General features: G+C 40.2%; 5 protein-coding genes across 5 annotated transcripts; 4 read left to right on the top strand and 1 right to left on the bottom strand.

Moving 5' to 3' along the window:
- The first annotated feature begins 694 nt into the window (after nucleotides 1–694).
- LOC306699676 (trypsin-2-like) lies at nucleotides 695–2,331 on the top strand. Its single transcript, XM_079164377.1, has 5 exons — nucleotides 695–817; nucleotides 912–1,065; nucleotides 1,144–1,403; nucleotides 1,708–1,844; nucleotides 1,934–2,331. The coding sequence occupies exons 1-5, from the start codon at nucleotides 778–780 to the stop codon at nucleotides 2,084–2,086; spliced, it is 744 nt and encodes a 247-aa protein (XP_079020503.1). The 5' UTR covers nucleotides 695–777; the 3' UTR covers nucleotides 2,087–2,331.
- Nucleotides 2,332–4,374: 2,043 nt separating this feature from the next.
- On the bottom strand, nucleotides 4,375–5,994 carry LOC306699677 (trypsin-1-like). Its single transcript, XM_079164378.1, has 6 exons — nucleotides 5,903–5,994; nucleotides 5,464–5,614; nucleotides 5,082–5,332; nucleotides 4,851–4,987; nucleotides 4,637–4,738; nucleotides 4,375–4,533 (listed from the first exon to the last, which is right to left on the bottom strand). The coding sequence occupies exons 1-6, from the start codon at nucleotides 5,940–5,942 to the stop codon at nucleotides 4,486–4,488; spliced, it is 729 nt and encodes a 242-aa protein (XP_079020504.1). The 5' UTR covers nucleotides 5,943–5,994; the 3' UTR covers nucleotides 4,375–4,485.
- A 3,644-nt stretch (nucleotides 5,995–9,638) lies between these two features.
- On the top strand, nucleotides 9,639–11,099 carry LOC306699678 (trypsin-1-like). Its single transcript, XM_079164379.1, has 6 exons — nucleotides 9,639–9,747; nucleotides 9,837–9,987; nucleotides 10,117–10,367; nucleotides 10,462–10,598; nucleotides 10,711–10,812; nucleotides 10,914–11,099. The coding sequence occupies exons 1-6, from the start codon at nucleotides 9,708–9,710 to the stop codon at nucleotides 10,959–10,961; spliced, it is 729 nt and encodes a 242-aa protein (XP_079020505.1). The 5' UTR covers nucleotides 9,639–9,707; the 3' UTR covers nucleotides 10,962–11,099.
- Nucleotides 11,100–12,635: 1,536 nt separating this feature from the next.
- LOC306700236 (trypsin-1) lies at nucleotides 12,636–14,087 on the top strand. Its single transcript, XM_079165190.1, has 6 exons — nucleotides 12,636–12,758; nucleotides 12,855–13,005; nucleotides 13,102–13,352; nucleotides 13,453–13,589; nucleotides 13,699–13,800; nucleotides 13,902–14,087. The coding sequence occupies exons 1-6, from the start codon at nucleotides 12,719–12,721 to the stop codon at nucleotides 13,947–13,949; spliced, it is 729 nt and encodes a 242-aa protein (XP_079021316.1). The 5' UTR covers nucleotides 12,636–12,718; the 3' UTR covers nucleotides 13,950–14,087.
- Nucleotides 14,088–16,143: 2,056 nt separating this feature from the next.
- On the top strand, nucleotides 16,144–17,525 carry LOC306699407 (trypsin-1). The gene is made up of 6 exons (XM_079164017.1): nucleotides 16,144–16,219; nucleotides 16,314–16,464; nucleotides 16,561–16,811; nucleotides 16,912–17,048; nucleotides 17,158–17,259; nucleotides 17,361–17,525. The coding sequence occupies exons 1-6, from the start codon at nucleotides 16,180–16,182 to the stop codon at nucleotides 17,406–17,408; spliced, it is 729 nt and encodes a 242-aa protein (XP_079020143.1). The 5' UTR covers nucleotides 16,144–16,179; the 3' UTR covers nucleotides 17,409–17,525.
- Nucleotides 17,526–18,305: the final 780 nt, after the last annotated feature.

The following is an 18,305-nucleotide window of genomic DNA, read 5'->3' as shown; positions in this document are numbered from 1 at the left end:
CCCTGTGGTTATGTCATCTGTGCACCTCATTTACAAATGTGGACCAAGGTCTCCACACATCTAACACCTGCTTATGGTTCTCTCATGGGTCACTTATTGTTGGCAAGCTGCAACATCAAACACTGGAAACAGTTATATAACCTTCTTTTAGGTTCGGGCCAATCTAAGAAAAAAAGTTATGTTTTCGGGCTCCGCTTTGGGTTCCACTTGAACAAAAGCCAAGCGAGCTGAGAAAGAGATCATCTGTCGTCTCTGAAGCAGAAAACTCAAATGTTGTCTTTTTCTGTGTCTGTGTCAGACAGCAATCAACAGCCTTTAAGCTCTAATGAGTGCAGAATAAGTTATTGTCTTCTATTGTATTCAACTTATATGTAATAACATGTTATGGCTGGAAACAATAATTTATTGTGGCGTCTGCTAAAAAAAGGGAGTTACACATGTGTGTCCCATACAAAGAATATAGGTGATGATAGGTGTAGAAAATTATCCGTCTGAAATAGAGTACAGAAAACACTCTCCAAGGCCAAAAATATGTAAGATGTGGCTCACTTATTAACTGAAAGGATGAACGTGGCACATGAAAAGATAAGGTTATTTTTCAGGGCAGGGATTAGAGCGGTCGGAGATTCGGGGGTGGGTGTGTATTGGGCGGAGGTATGGAGGTGTGGAGGAGGAGGGAGAGCATGGAAAGACACAGAGTAGTTCAGGTATAAATGCAGTGGATGACAGATCATTCACGTCCAGTCTGGTCGTAGGAAGGCTCGAGTCAGCCACAAGATGATTGGCCTGATTGTTGTCATGCTCCTGGGCGCTGCAGGTAAAGCATATGCAGCATGTGTAACAATTTTAGGGTGAAGAAGAACTGTAACTATTGTAAATATGACACATTTTGTTTTCCTTTCACACCACAGCTGCAGCACCTACGGATGATAGGATTGTGGGTGGCTACCAGTGTGAAGCCCACTCTCAACCCTGGCAGGTGTCTCTCAATATCGGCTACCACTTCTGCGGCGGCTCCCTCATCAACGACCAGTGGATCGCCTCTGCTGCCCACTGCTGGCAAAAGTTTGTACACGATTGAATGTTTTTGTATGAATTCATCTATGAGTATTATGAAAATGTTGTCGTTTGTCTCCACTTCAGCCCCTTTTCGCAGATTGCCGTCTTGGGTGACAACCACATCTGGATGAACGAGGGCACGGAGCAGTTCATGTCAGTGGATGCCATCTACTGGCATGAGAGTTACGACTACCAGACCCTGGACTACGACATCATGCTGATGAAGCTGGCGCACCCCGTCACCGTGAACCAGTACGTCAAGCCTGTCGCCCTGCCCAAAGCCTGCCCCGCACCTGGGGACATGTGCACAGTGTCTGGATGGGGCAACATCTACACTGATCAAGGTGAGGAAGCGCCAAATCTTCACATTTAATTAAAAGGTCATCAACAAAATGTTGCTCATGACACTCTGGCCTTCTATAGATTTACAACACATTATAACAAACGCCTCTAATAAAAGAAGCGGACCACGTCACCTTGAACGAAGACAGTCTTAGCTGCTATCACAACAATGATCAATTCAGCTTTCATGAAATAAAACATTAACCAGGCAGATAAGAGTACAGAAAATGTCATATATTTAAAGACTATTGATATTTATATGGTCATGTTCAATCTGGAATCTGTTTTTCTTGCTCTTATCTGCAGTGTTCAACCCGTTTTACCTTCAGTGTGTGGAGGTCCCCATTCTGTCTAACAAGGACTGCGACGGTTCCTACCCCGGCATGATCACTGACCGCATGGTGTGTGCTGGATACCTGGAGGGAGGCAAGGATGCTTGTCAGGTATTTCCACACAATTACACAGAAAAGAAAAACATGTTTAATGGGATGCATTGCTAGAAGGAATAAACTCTTCTCTCTTACCTGCTCAGGGTGACTCTGGTGGTCCTCTGGTGTGTAATGGGGAGCTGCAAGGTATTGTCTCCTGGGGCCAGGGCTGCGCTCAACCCAACTACCCGGGCGTTTACACCAAAGTCTGCTCTCTGATGCCCTGGATCAACGATATTCTCTCCAGATACACCTAGGCTGTGAGCTCCCATCACAGAGCTACGTGAGAGAGGGGAAACCAGAGGGAGATTTAAACTGAGCAAGTCAGGAGGCGGTGGTGGGTAGTGTCAAAAAGAAAAGCAGTGGGAGAGCAGCTGAGAGCCACAATGACAAACAGTGTGGAGGGGGGGGGAGAGAGAGAGAGAGAGAGAGAGAGAGAGAGAGAGATGTGAGATGTGTTTAGTCAGGGCACAATCAATAAAATCTACAATTTTGTGAAGCATCAGTGTGTACATCATTGTCGACAATAGTATCTGCTCCCTATGCAGCAATACTGTTTTCCATTTCCACCAAAAAACATATAAACCACAATCAAACAGTTACAGCTAGTTAATGTCAGTACACTGTAAAACGTCACAACATTGCATCAGCAACATTGCAATCTAACATATTGTGTGTGAATTATCCTTTTCTTGACCCACATCAACAATCAATCCATAAGATGTTCATCAAAATAAGACACACAAAGTGTTGCTTTCACCTGTTAACAAGTGTATTATTGAGCAGTCGTGTTTAGCATTCAAAAGCAGCATGAATAGTGGTAAAAAGGTTTTGTTCGTCTTTTTCTTATTCTTTGTCGCAGCGCTTGACTAGGCTACTGCTCTCATTTTGATTTTCTGTCTCCTGAGTGCAGAAGGCCTTATAAACCTGGAAAAGAAGGCTGCAGATGTTGCAACACCCCATTTATCAATGTCAGAATCCGACAAGAATCTGAAGAGGAGTTAGACTTCCATTGAAATTTGTTCAATGAGTTCCATTTACAACTGAGAACTTGGTCTTGAGTCTCTTCTTAACCACTATTTGGCAGAGAAATCAAATGAAACAGGCAGGATGTTACCTCACAAGGTCCTTGCATAGTGTTTTGGTTCAAATGTGGCTGAAGATGACTCATACGCTCTTCCTTTATTTTAAAAAGATGAGAAAATTCATTCTGTGAGGTTTCTAAAAATGTGGTGCTCTACTGTTCTTCATGAGGATGAAAGAAACAAATCGGACCTGATGCAACACAAGCTTCAAGTCTGTTACTAAAAAAAGAAAATCATCACCTTAAACTATCACCATCATTCAGGTAAACAACGTGACGCCCCAAAACACTGCAATTACTTTGACTCTTCAACAAGAATAGAAATGAAGCATAATTGCCTCGTTTTCTTGTCCATGAAAGGTTAGTTTAAGCTGTTGGTTTACAATCAGCAGTCAGTTATGTTGAAAGTGACGGCACACGTCTTGTTTAATAACACTTTTGCAGCAAGCAATAGATTGTCGGAAAAATCAATGAGAAGTTGCATAGAAATATCAGTAGCAATGTGGATTGTCGCTCATCCTCATCATCACAGTGAAACAAGATACAGAAAGAGATGAGGTGATGAAATGGAATATGACAGATTAGTAAATCAATTACTAAATGTAAAAAATTAAAGTCCCTTTTAGAAATCGTTTTATATATCCATGTATAATAAATGTATTCTAAATGCTGGGAAATTAAGTTGAATTATTAATTGAAAACAAGCACGACGGGCATCTCTACTCTAATGAGTCGTGAGACTTCTAGTACTACATAATGCAGAAGTACCTGTCGTCCCCAGCTGCTTTATACATCCATTGAAACACTGTCAAAGAGGGTTAAATCTGAGGGGATATCCTAATGTGGAAGAATATTTGTTGTATTCTATGAGGAAACCATTTTGTGGTATATAAACATAATATAAACGTTGCTTTGAAACCGGTTGCTGCAATGGAAGAAGCAAGATGCATAAAAAGAACCCCAAAATGATTTTGATTCAAACATCATCAGTTCAATCAAAATAAAATGTAAAAGTATTAAATTCAATGAAACATTTTAGAACTATATCACAACATCAACTTTGGAGCGTCGGGTAAGTCTGAAGGCAACAATCACAATTACGTCAGAGAAATAAACAATGCGTTGACATTTTGTTTGTCATTTTACCTGTTCAAGTATCTTATCATCTTGATAATACCACCTGCTGAATAGGTTTTTATTATTGTAAGGTAAACTGCCAATTCTTAATACGCAATGTAAGGAAATCTGTAAGCAACAATTAATGCCAAGTGAATTCCATGTATATTTATAACTATAGCAGCTACTATAAGGAATCTTTATTTGTCATAACAATTCAAACCTGGTAGCATAGTGCAGTGCTTTGGTGGAACTGGGAAGTCAGTCATAATTAAAATGAAATATACACACACACACACACACACACACACACACACACACACACACACAAAAGCGCCATCTAAGTGAATTTCTTTGCTTTTCATTTTTTATTAGTCATATTGTTCAGTACAACAGATGGAACATTAGATGCAAATGATTGAGAGCTTCTTGACTGAACTTGCTTGTTTGGATCACTTAGTAGCTGGCCATGGTGCTCTCCAGCCACTCGTTGAAGAGGCAGACCTAAAGATGAAGAGAACCGCTGTTAGAACAGTGAATCGACACAGCATTGCAGAAGAAACCGGACACACAGTGCGTTGATTGAATTTTCATTTTTGAACGTTACCTTGGCGTAGACACCAGGGTGGTCTCTCTCAGCACATCCGTAGCCCCAGGACACAACACCCTGCAGCTGACCGTTGCACACGACGGGGCCACCGGAGTCACCCTGAGAGAGTGAGAGTTTAGAGTGTGAAAAAAGTTTGATAGAAGCCAACAAGTCACACCAAGTAGTTCATACAGTCATTGCTGTATTTCTGCGTGAACATCTAATTACATACCTGGCAAGAGTCCTTGCCTCCCTCCAGGTATCCAGCGCAGAACATGGCGTCGGTGATCATGCCTGGGTAGGAGTTCTCACAGTCCCTCTCAGACAGGATGGGGATGTTCAGGCACTGCAGCTTGTTCTTGTCAGCAGCTGGAGATCAAAAGAGAAAGACGAAGATGAAACTGGAGCTGCGCTGCAGTAAAAGCATACATGGTGAGGGCAAAACGCAGGAGTTATTACTCACAGGAGCTCTGGGTGTTACCCCAGCCAGAGACTTTGCACATGGTGCCAGCGGGGGCACAGCTGGTGGGCAGAGCCACGGCCTTCACGTACTGGTTGAGGGTGGCGGGCTCGCTCAGCTTGATCAGCATGATGTCATTGTCGATGTTGTAGGAGCTGTAGTTGGGGTGGCGGATGACACGAGAGGAGCGGATGAACTGCTCGTTTCCCTCGGTGACCCTGATGTTGTGCTCTCCAAGACGCACCTCCACACGGCTACAAACAATTGAAATACGGGGCATTAGTGACGAGACACACAGAAATGATCATCATGCATTAATCTGAATAACCCTAAGATAAATAAATCAGACCTTTATCCCTGGAAAGAAAATGAGAAATGTGCTTACGACTTGTAGCAGTGAGCAGCAGAGACCACCCAGTTCTCGTTGACCAGGGAGCCACCACAGAAGTGGTAGCCGGAGTTCAGGGACACCGTATGGGCCTGGGAGTGAGGCGTGCACTCATACCCTCCGACAATCTTGTCCTCCTCCGTGGCAACTGAAAACACACACATCAGAAACAAGTTCGTTGTTAGCTAATGTTAGCTTTTTTTTAATCGCCTGAAAAAAAGTTTCAAAACAAAAACAAAAAATGACATCTCTTTGAATGTCCTTTTATGTATTTTTAGTCAAACCCCAAAGTGTGTACTGATGATAGTAAGAGATCAATCCGCTGTTCTCTAATTTGGGAGATGCTCTGATTATTCTGGACTCCATTCTGGGATAAAGGCCAACAGACTGTTAGCAGAGAGGAAAGCAATCTGCTCGATAGGAACTTCACACTTACATGCAGCTCCGATGAGCAGAACGAAGACAAGAGACCTCATGATTGATGTGTGATCCTGTTGATGATATTACTCCACCCGAAGCCCTGGTATATATATACAGAGACAGGAGAACTGCCCTCCACTCCATCCATCCTCATTGGTCAGCGAGGGGCCAATCTCTGTCACGGGATGGAGGACATCGGTGATTAATTTACAGAATTACATGAAAAGATTAAAAATAATAATCGTAGAAGTCGGGATGGCTTTCTTGTCAGTAAATTAGAGCATTTGTGTCAAATAAAACAAAACAAAATCATTACTACACATTTCTTAATGGCCACACATGTCAGCCAAATAGATTGTTTTATTAATATTAGGAGTGGCTCTTAATTTGATGAGCATGATGAGGTTAAAGATTTCAGTTTAGTACACGTATCTGCTGTTTTTAGGTGCAGGCACTGTGCTGCAATACAGCGATATACCAGTCTAGTTTTTATACTTCATATTACTCAATTACATGTCAGGGAACAAGTGATTTAATCCACTTCGTTTATCTATCAGGTGGAGTTACTCAGCAGAATTGTGATTTACTGCTATTTACTATATGAAGTTTGACTCAGCGCCACTTGGTCCAACTCATTTCTACAACTTTTCACAGTAAAATAGTCCTACTACTTACTTAAAGATTTGAATGCAGGTTATTTTAGGGGATTATTCAATATTGCTACTTCTATTTTAATAAAGGTTTCAAGCCACCACCTGAAAGTTGGCCCATGTTTCTCAGGTCAGATTGTACAGGTACACAAGTCACCGTTTATACACAGTTTATATTTAGATGTGTGTGAACACAGTATCTCACAGCTGGGTTTTTCTCAGTACCTGTTACCTAAAAACTCAAATCAGATATGAGGGGTGAGGCTGCCTTGAAAAGCAAATTATATTATTTTATATAAATAGTTAGAGAGCAGTGCTGGAGGAAGTACTCAGCTTATTTCAGCTTATTTACTTAAAAGTAATAATACCACCATTTAAAAGAACTCTTGCAAGTAAAAGTACAATTTCTGCATTTTAAACACTACTTGAGCAAAAGCAGCAAAGTATTAACAGAAATAAATGTACTTAAGGAATCAAAAGTACTCTATCTGCAGAATGGCCCATTCCAGAGTATTACATTACAGACCCACCAATATCTGTAAATATGGCACTTCTATAATCTTTTGTGAACAAGTTAGTGTTGTTGTAAGAAAAGTTACAACTTTATCCTTGTTGTTAGCACAACGTGACCTCATGTGATCCCAGCGTTGCTTAGCACAACTCCAACCTCTATACGTCTGCCACATAAATGAAAAATACATATATAGGATTTATTCGATAATAATGCATCACAATTCACAAGTTATTTTTGTGTTCAATAAAACTAACTAGTAAATATACTTGTAAAATAAATGTACTGAGTAAAAAAGTTAATATTTGCCTGTGAAATATAGTAGAGTAGAAGTATAATGATGCGTAAATGGAAAGTACCCAAATTAAGCACATGTACATCAACATTGTACTTGAGTAAAAGTACTTTAGTTACATTCCACCACTGGTAGAAAGCACTTTGCAGCAATATGTAATATTTATACAGCATTACAACAATATGTTCTAGTGTATGTATAAAAACAAACAGAAGTAGAAAAGTTAATAGTGCCATTAACTTTAGAACATACATAAATATTGGAAATAAAAGGCAAGGCAACTAAAACAAAATGATATAACATAGAAGAATTATTATGAAGATGTCTAATGACATAAATGTGTTTCGAAAAGTGAGTTTAAACGATGATACTCTGCCAGCCTGACATCCTCAGGCAAGTCGTTTCACAGAACAGATACAATTCAGCAGTGAGCAGCAGACACAACCCAGTTCTCGTTGACCAGGGAGCCACCACAGAAGTGGTAGCCAGCATTCAGAGACACCTGATGAGGCTGGGAGTGAGGCGTGCACTCATAGCCACCGACGATCTTGTCGTCCTCCGTAGCAACTGAAAACACACAGGAGGCCAAATAGTCAGCAACCAAGTGGTGCTGTTTTTTTTAATTTAGTAATTAGACCACAAGCAGAAAGACAAACTGAAAACCAAAGTAAGACAACCAGAAAAAATAGTTATCAGTTTGCTGCAATATGGTAAATATACAAAATGTATGCAATGCACACAAGTACTGTATCACACTCACAAGCAGCTCCAATGAGCAGAACAAAGAGCAGGGACCTCATGGCTGCAGCGTGTGGTGCTGTCAGTGTTAAATCCATGTTTTATATCTACTCCAAGCTGCCTGATTGTTCCAATAATTGTCAAAATAAAAACTTGACAGTGAGGTACTGACTGCTAGATGTAGGTGGTTCATTTCAGGTGACTGAGTGATCTAATAATATTCAACACTGAACAGCTGGATTATTCACAGAAGGCCTTCACTCAAGGCCGACTCGCTGTTCAGTACTAAAGCAGTCAGCCAAGATATAATCAAGAGCACATGACACCTTACTTACAAGCATAATGTAGTACAATATTTTATAATAACTTGAATCAATTCACAGCCCTCAATTTTCATGTTCACTCAGAATAATTTAGACATTTGTCCGTCAATGTTAACAAATATTGTGCAATTAAAATAGGACTGAAACAGTGTCACTTAAGCACATCTAGAAAAGAGCGGGAAAATCCTGGAACAAATGTCACCGTTTACTAAGAAAATATACTCTACATAGTGGATTCTGAATCCTTCGAAACACTGTGTGAAACACTGGGTTTTCAATCTTCAGACTGCACCTGTTCTGGTTAATCTTCCACAAATATTCATATGCTTCATGCATATTTATCATGTGAAATGACCGTTGCTCCTCCACTACAACAACATCTAAACATCCAAATTTACAAGGTTGACTCAAACTTCACCGATAGCAGATCTGCACTCAATTTTAACCCAGATATCAAGGTACTTAGTCAGTTATTCTTCAATATCCATTTTCACTACAACAATGCTATAAAAACTACTATATATTAATTTAAAGACAATGACACTGAAAGCTAAAAATGCAATCCCATTTAAACGTATTCAGTGTGAAGTGTCCTTACTGCTGATTTCATATAGTAATTGTGCGCTTAAGTGGTTTTCACTTCCATGAATCTACCTTCTTTGAGGCATTCTATCTAAAAGACACGTGGGTTGGTTTTCCTGTGAAAGCCACATTCAACAACTGTGGTTGTGAACCAGGCCATCTGCAGAGCTGCAACCATGTCTTCACAGCTCAAATCCTTCCATATCAACGTTAACGATTACAAAATACATCCTGTGCACAGATGCAATTCCACATATGTGCTCTGCAAAAAATGTCACAAGTAAAGTTTAGTCGAGAAATATGCCTCATGGGTAGTTTTACTAGATACTAATTTAAGGGACATGCATGCGTTATGCTCACAGACATCAAACAATCCTTTTTATATGAATAATGCTTTTCCATATGAATGCACACGTTTGTTATATTATATTTTAAAATGCATTTATATACTTGTTTCCCCAATGTGCCTCCTTTACAACTACATTGAACATGCTTCTTAAAAGATGTACTAATAATAAAATTTTCAGCCTTCAGTATGCAAATACAGAGTTTTCCTTAGCCAACAAAATATGTGGATTTCCAATACCCGTAATCATTTTTCCACGTATGACCCGATAAAAATAATCTTGGGGGTGTGGTCAACAAGGAAACAGGAGAGCTACAGACGCATATAAACCAGGACTCCAAGCTAAGTCTCTCATCGACAACATCACACAGCAACCATGATGTCTCTGGTCTTCATTCTGCTCATCGGAGCTGCTTGTAAGCATGTCTTTCTGCTTTTGTTCTGATTACTAAATAGAACGGAAAAAATTTGGTTGCTGACCATTTGGCCTCCGGTGTGTTTTCAGTTGCCACGGAGGAGGACAAGATTGTCGGAGGGTATGAGTGCACGCCTCACTCCCAGGCCCATACGGTGTCCCTGAACTCCGGCTACCACTTCTGTGGTGGCTCACTGGTCAACGAGAACTGGGTGGTGTCTGCTGCTCACTGCTACAAGTCGTAAGCACATTTCTCATTTTTTTTCCAGGGTTAAAGGTCTGATTTATTTATCTTAGGGTTATTCAGATTAATGCATGATGATCATTTCTGTGTCTCGTCACTAATGCCCTGTATTTCAATTGTTTGTAGCCGTGTGGAGGTGCGTCTTGGAGAGCACAACATCAGGGTCACCGAGGGCAACGAGCAGTTCATCCGCTCCTCTCGTGTCATCCGCCACCCCAACTACAGCTCCTACAACATCGACAATGACATCATGCTGATCAAGCTGAGCGAGCCCGCCACCCTCAACCAGTACGTGAAGGCCGTGGCTCTGCCCACCAGCTGTGCCCCCGCTGGCACCATGTGCAAAGTCTCTGGCTGGGGTAGCACCCAGAGCTCCTGTGAGTAATAAATCCTGCATTTTGCCCTCACCATGTATGCTTTTACTGCAGCGCAGCTCCAGTTTCATCTTCGTCTTTCTCTTTTGATCTCCAGCTGCTGACAAGAACAAGCTGCAGTGCCTGAACATCCCCATCCTGTCTGAGAGGGACTGTGAAAACTCCTACCCCGGCATGATCACCGACTCCATGTTCTGCGCTGGATACCTGGAGGGAGGCAAGGACTCTTGCCAGGTATGTAATTAGATGTTCACGCAGAAATACAGCAATGACTGTATGAACTACTTGGTGTGACTTGTTGGCTTCTATCAAACTTTTATCACACTCTAAACTCTCACTCTCTCAGGGTGACTCCGGTGGCCCCGTCGTGTGCAACGGTCAGCTGCAGGGTGTTGTGTCCTGGGGCTACGGATGTGCTGAGAGAGACCACCCTGGTGTCTACGCCAAGGTAAACCTAAAATATCTCTATGAAATGTAAATTTCACATGCCCAGTTCATATTTGCTACTGCTGTCCATGCTAACAAACCTCATTCTGTCTCCACTCACAGGTCTGCCTCTTCAACAGTTGGCTGGAGAGCACCATGGCCAGCTATTAAGTCTGATCCTGCGACCACCATCTTACTCTGTTGCCTTTCTTCGATCATTTTAACTTCATTATTGTTGTTGAGTTTTGAACAATGTGCAGTCATTTTCCATCTGAGTCAATAAAGTCTTTGGTCTTAACTTTTAAATAACGTTTCTCTCAATTTGTGTCCATGTTGTCCTACATTATGAAGTTTTCATCATTGTACTTGAAACAATACTTGAAAAATGGGAACTTCATTTCACCTGTTTACTGCTCTTCAGGACAGTATAAACAAGGCAATTAGTTCTTAATGTATATCTACTAAAAATACTGTATTTAGACAAAAAATGACAAACTTGCTATGCTATTGATTGCATGCTATAGTTTAGAATAAAATGATTTTCATCAACACAAATAAACATTTGTCCAGTGCAGTAAGTCTTACTTACACAAATCTAATTGACATTGTGTTACATTAATGACAAAAAACTGAATCCTGTTAGAGATATCTGACTTTAATGCTTGTAATACTTCATTTGGAGTTAAATTGGTTGAAACCATTTCTTTGAACAGAACTCTGAAAGAAAGTTCTGTAGTAATACTAGTAGTAGTACTTCCTACTTCCTAGCCTTTTAAATGTACTTCATGTACATTACATACAGTAGTTGTGGCTAAATGTCAGAACTACTTCTGTGCTAACCAATGTTTTCACTATGATAATAAAATGTATTTTTCAAATCTATATAATCAGCTCTGCAAACAGACCAGTACTGTGAGAGAGTCATGTCAAGTGAAGCCAATATATATGCAGGCTAATAAAGCAAACAACACCCTGCAGAGGAATTATACAGATGAACAAATAAACAAATACAATAGTAAACATTACAGCAGTGTAATAATGTTTAAATAGAAGTAGTAGTATGTTTAATATTGAGAGAATGTGAAGTAGCTGGAAATCATTTCCCTGATAAATATAAAAAGCTGAGATGGAGCTAATGAAAATACAGACTGAGAATTTATTTATTTTGAAATGTGACAAACGTAATCGTATTAGTTAGAGTATATACTGAATTTTATTTGGTAGTATATATAGCTGCACAATATATGACTGTGTGTAATAAACTGGGTCAAAGTAAGTAAGAACATCCCACAGAATGTGAACATATTAGTCTCACTCTGCTGCATTTTAGTCATTACTGTTGGGTTTAGTCAGTTATATTATCTTTTTAAGTTAATGCCACCTTTATTCAACAGTATTTGATTTAGTCTTTTTCCAAGTATTGTTACCCATCTGTTTGATTCATCTGAATGCATATTTCTATTGTTTTACTAGCTAATGTATTAAAGTATAATGTATTAACTTCACTTTGACCACGTTGTTCTTACAACGTGACACATTATCATACCATCATACCATCATACCATCAAGGTCAGAATGCTGATAACAACATACGAAACATACTGTACTGTACTCAAACCAGGCCAGAGCAACAACAGATCAAATTTAAATAATGCACACAGTGTCAATGGGTTTTTTTGTACATTGAACATGCTTCTTAAAAGATGTACTAATAATACAATTTTCAGCCATTCAGTATGCAAATACAGAATTTTCCTGAGCCAACAAAATATGTGGATTTCCAATACCCATCATCATTTTTCCACGTTTGACCTGATTGGTCAAAAATAACCTTGGGGGTGTGGTCAACAAGGAAACAGGAGAGCTACCGATGCATATAAACCAGGACTCCAGGCTAAGTCTCTCATCGACAACATCACACAGCAACCATGATGTCCCTGGTCTTCATTCTGCTCATCGGAGCTGCTTGTAAGCATGTCTTTCTGCTTTTGTTCTGATTACTGAATAGAAGGGAGAAAAAGGGTCACTTGGTTGCTGACCATTTGGCCTCCGGTGTGTTTTCAGTTGCCACGGAGGAGGACAAGATTGTCGGAGGGTATGAGTGCACGCCTCACACCCAGACCCATCAGGTGTCCCTGAACTCCGGCTACCACTTCTGTGGTGGCTCCCTGGTCAACGAGAACTGGGTGGTGTCTGCTGCTCACTGCTACAAGTCGTATGTCTAACGCCAAATTATGAGGACAAATAATCAATCTGCTGTTAACAGGAATCGTGAATCTCAGCTGCCACTAAACCTCTCTTTCCTCTCCAGCCGTGTGGAGGTGCGTCTTGGAGAGCACAACATCAGGGTCACAGAGGGAAACGAGCAGTTCATCCGCTCCTCTCGTGTCATCCGTCACCCCGACTACAGCTCCTACAACATCAACAACGACATCATGCTGATCAAGCTGAGCGAGCCCGCCACCCTCAACAAGTATGTGCAGCCCGTGGCTCTGCCCACCAGCTGTGCCCCCGCTGGCACCATGTGCAAAGTCACTGGCTGGGGTAGCACCCAGAGCTCCTGTGAGTAACATCTGCATTTTAAACTAGCCAGGAGTTACAGATGTTTCTGGGCCACATTTGTTTCCCTTTGTGTTATTCTAAACCTTTTTACACATTGCAGCCGCTGACGGAAACAAGCTGCAGTGCCTGAACATCCCCATCCTGTCTGAGAAGGACTGTGATAACTCCTACCCCGGCATGATCACCGACGCCATGTTCTGCGCTGGATACCTGGAGGGAGGCAAGGACTCTTGCCAGGTATGTAACAAGAGGACTTTGCAGGGGTTCTCGTCCTAGACCAGTGCTTCTCGGTTGCAAATCTAGAATATTTGGAATTTTCTTCACATATATACTCTCACTCTCTCAGGGTGACTCCGGTGGCCCCGTCGTGTGCAACGGTGAGCTGCAGGGTGTTGTGTCCTGGGGCTACGGATGTGCTGAGAGAAACCACCCTGGTGTCTACGCCAAGGTAAACCTAAAATATCTCTATGAAATGTATATTTCACATGCCCAGTTCATATTTGCTACTGCTGTTCATGCTAACAAACCTCATTCTGTCTCCACTCACAGGTCTGCCTCTTCAACAGTTGGCTGGAGAGCACCATGGCCAGCTATTAAGTCTGATCCTGCGACCACCATCTTACTCTGTTGCCTTTCTTCGATCATTTTAACTTCATTATTGTTGTTGAGTTTTGAACAATGTGCAGTCATTTTCCATCTGAGTCAATAAAGTCTTTGGTCTTAACTTTTAAATAACATTTCTCTCAATTTGTGCCCATGTTGTCCTACATTATGAAGTTTTCATCATTATACTTGAAACAATACTTGAATAATGTGAACTTCATTTCACCTGTTTACTGCTCTTCAGGACAGTATAAACAAGGCAATTAGTTCTTAATGTATATCTACTAAATATACTGTATTTAGACAAAAAAGGACAAACTTGCTATGCTATGGATTGCATGCTATAGTTTAGAATGAAATGATTTTCATCAACACAAATAAACATTTGTCCAGTGCAGTAAGTCTTACTTACACAAATCTAATTGACATTGTGTAACATTAATGACAAAAAACTGAATCCTGTTAGAGATATCTGACTTTAATGCTTGTAATACTTCATTTGGAGTTAAATTGGTTGAAACCATTTATTTGAACAGAACTCTGAATGAAAGTTCTGTAGTAATACTAGTAGTAATACTTCTTACTTCCTAGCCTTTTAAATGTACTTTATGTACATTACATACAGTAATTGTGGCTAAATGTCAGCATTACTTCTGTGCTAACCATTCTTTTCACTATGATAATAAAATGTATCCACTGTATCTAATCTATATAATCAGCTCTGCAAACAGACCAGTACTGTGAGAGTCATGTCAAGTTAAGCAAATATATATATATATATATATATATATATATATATATATATTCAGGCTATTAAGCAAAAAACAACCCACAGAGGAACTATACAGATGAACAAATAAACAAATGCAATAGTAAACATTACAGCAGTGTAATAATGTTTAAGTAGAAGTAGTAGTATGTTTAATATTGAGAGAATGTGAAGTAGCAGGAACTTATTTCTCATTCTGAGATGGAGCTGATGGAAATACAGACTGAGAATTTATTTCTTTTAAAAATGTGACAAATGTAATCGTATTAGTGAGAGTATATACTAAATTTGATTTGGTATTATATTTAGCTGCAAAATATGTGACTGTGTGTAATAAACTGGGTAAGAACATCCCACAGAATGTGAAAATATTAGTCTCACTCTGCTGTATTTTAGTCATTACTGTTGGGTTTAGTCAGTTATATTGTCTTTTTAAGTTAATGCCACCTTTATTCAACAGTATTTGACTGTCTTTTTCCAAGTATTGTTACCCATGTGTTTGATTCATCTGAATGCATATTTTTATTGTTTTACTAGCTAATGTATTAAAGTATAATGTATTAACTTCACTTTGACCACATTGTTCTTACAACGTGACACATTATCATACCATTGAAATTGCTGAACTGAAATAAATTCAGAGAAAGATAAAAATAAAAATAAAAATCATATATACATTTTGAAATAGTTCTGTCAAAGACTGCTTTTGTGGCAGTTGTCTTTGTGAAGGCCAGAGCCCTCAGTGAGGGTGAGAGAAGCTCCACCCGGCACTGCTTATGGGGTCAAATCAAGGTCAGAATGCTGATAACAACATACGAAACATACTGTACTGTACTCAAACCAGGCCAGAGCAACAACAGATCAAATTTAAATAATGCACACAGTGTCAATGGGTTTTTTTGTAACAGAATTGAGCAAAATCATTAAACCAGAGTCACGTTAAAACTATGCAGTCCCGTTTTGGCAGAGTTTTAGTCTGGATAGCAACGTTTTCCCATCAGCACTATTTGAAGGTTTTGATTGGTCAGCAGCAACAGGGGTGTTTCTTTACAGACCGTGTTTAAGGGACATGCATGCGTTATGCTCACAGACATCAAACAATCCTTTTTACATGAATAATGCTTTTTCATATGAATGCACATGTTTGTTGTATTGTTTTTTAAAATGCATTTATATGCTTGTTTCCCCAATGTGCCTCCTTTACAACTACATTGAACATGCTTCTTAAAAGATGTACTAATAATACAATTGTCAGCCTTCAGTATGCAAATACAGAGTTTTCCTGAGCCAACAAAATATGTGGATTTCCAATACCCATCATCATTTTTCCACATTTGACCTGATTGGTCAAAAATAACCTTGGGGGTGTGGTCAACAAGGAAACAGGAGAGCTACCGATGCATATAAACCAGGACTCCAGGCTAAGTCTCTCATCGACAACATCACACAGCAACCATGATGTCTCTGGTCTTCATTCTGCTCATCGGAGCTGCTTGTAAGCATGTCTTTCTGCTTTTGTTCTGATTACTGAATAGAAGGAGAAAAGGGTCACTTGGTTGCTGACCATTTGGCCTCCGGTGTGTTTTCAGTTGCCACGGAGGAGGACAAGATTGTCGGAGGGTATGAGTGCACGCCTCACACCCAGACCCATCAGGTGTCCCTGAACTCCGGCTACCACTTCTGTGGTGGCTCCCTGGTCAACGAGAACTGGGTGGTGTCTGCTGCTCACTGCTACAAGTCGTATGTCTAACGCCAAATTATGAGGACAAATAATCAATCTGCTGTTAACAGGAATCGTGAACCTCAGCTGCCACTAAACCTCTCTTTCCTCTCCAGCCGTGTGGAGGTGCGTCTTGGAGAGCACAACATCAGGGTCACAGAGGGAAACGAGCAGTTCATCCGCTCCTCTCGTGTCATCCGTCACCCCGACTACAGCTCCTACAACATCAACAACGACATCATGCTGATCAAGCTGAGCGAGCCCGCCACCCTCAACAAGTACGTGCAGCCCGTGGCTCTGCCCACCAGCTGTGCCCCCGCTGGCACCATGTGCAAAGTCACTGGCTGGGGTAGCACCCAGAGCTCCTGTGAGTAACATCTGCATTTTAAACTAGCCAGGAGTTACAGATGTTTCCGGGCCACATTTGTTTCCCTTTGTGTTATTCTAAACCCTTTTACACATTGCAGCCGCTGACGGAAACAAGCTGCAGTGCCTGAACATCCCCATCCTGTCTGAGAAGGACTGTGATAACTCCTACCCCGGCATGATCACCGACGCCATGTTCTGCGCTGGATACCTGGAGGGAGGCAAGGACTCTTGCCAGGTATGTAACAAGAGGACTTTGCAGGGGTTCTCGTCCTAAACCAGTGCTTCTCGGTTGCAAATCTAGAATATTTGGAATTTTCTTCACATATATACTCTCACTTTCTCAGGGTGACTCCGGTGGCCCCGTCGTGTGCAACGGTGAGCTGCAGGGTGTTGTGTCCTGGGGCTACGGATGTGCTGAGAGAAACCACCCTGGTGTCTACGCCAAGGTAAACCTAAAATATCTCTATGAAATGTAAATTTCACATGCCCAATTCATATTTGCTACTGCTGTTCATGCTAACAAACCTCATTCTGTCTCCACTCACAGGTCTGCCTCTTCAACAGTTGGCTGGAGAGCACCATGGCCAGCTATTAAGTCTGATCCTGCGACCACCATCTTACTCTGTTGCCTTTCTTCGATCATTTTAACTTCATTATTGTTGTTGAGTTTTGAACAATGTGCAGTCATTTATATCTGAGTCAATAAAGTCTTTGGTCTTTACTTTTAAATAACGTTTCTCTCAATTTGTGTCCATGTTGTCCTACATTATGAAGTTTTCATCATTGTACTTGAAACAATACTTGAATAATGTGAACTTCATTTCACCTGTTTACTGCTCTTCAGGACAGTATAAACAAGGCAATTAGTTCTTAATGTATATCTACTAAATATACTGTATTTAGACAAAACATGACAAACTTGCTATGCTATGGATTGCATGCTATAGTTTAGAATGAAATGATTTTCATCAACACAAATAAACATTTGTCCAGTGCAGTAAGTCTTACTTACACAAATCTAATTGACATTGTGTAACATTAATGACAAAAAACTGAATCCTGTTAGAGATATCTGACTTTAATGCTTGTAATACTTCATTTGGAGTTAAATTGGTTGAAACCATTTATTTGAACAGAACTCTGAATGAAAGTTCTGTAGTAATACTAGTAGTAATACTTCTTACTTCCTAGCCTTTTAAATGTACTTTATGTACATTACATACAGTAATTGTGGCTAAATGTCAGCACTACTTCTGTGCTAACCATTCTTTTTACTATGATAATAAAATGTATTCACTGTATCTAATCTATATAATCAGCTCTGCAAACAGACCAGTACTGTGAGAGAGTCATGTCAAGTTAAGCCAATATATATAAATATATATATATATATATATATATATATATATATATTTTTTTTTTTTTTTTTTCAGGCTATTAAGCAAAAAACAACCCGCAGAGGAACTATATAAATGAACAAATAAACAAATGC

The sequence above is a fragment of the Pholis gunnellus genome (genome assembly GCF_910591455.1).
Source record: "Pholis gunnellus genome assembly, chromosome: 8".
In the NCBI taxonomy this organism is placed as follows: Eukaryota; Metazoa; Chordata; class Actinopteri; order Perciformes; family Pholidae; genus Pholis; species Pholis gunnellus.
Note: the sequence above shows the minus strand (reverse complement) of the source record. Positions and strands in the feature narration are given on the sequence as shown.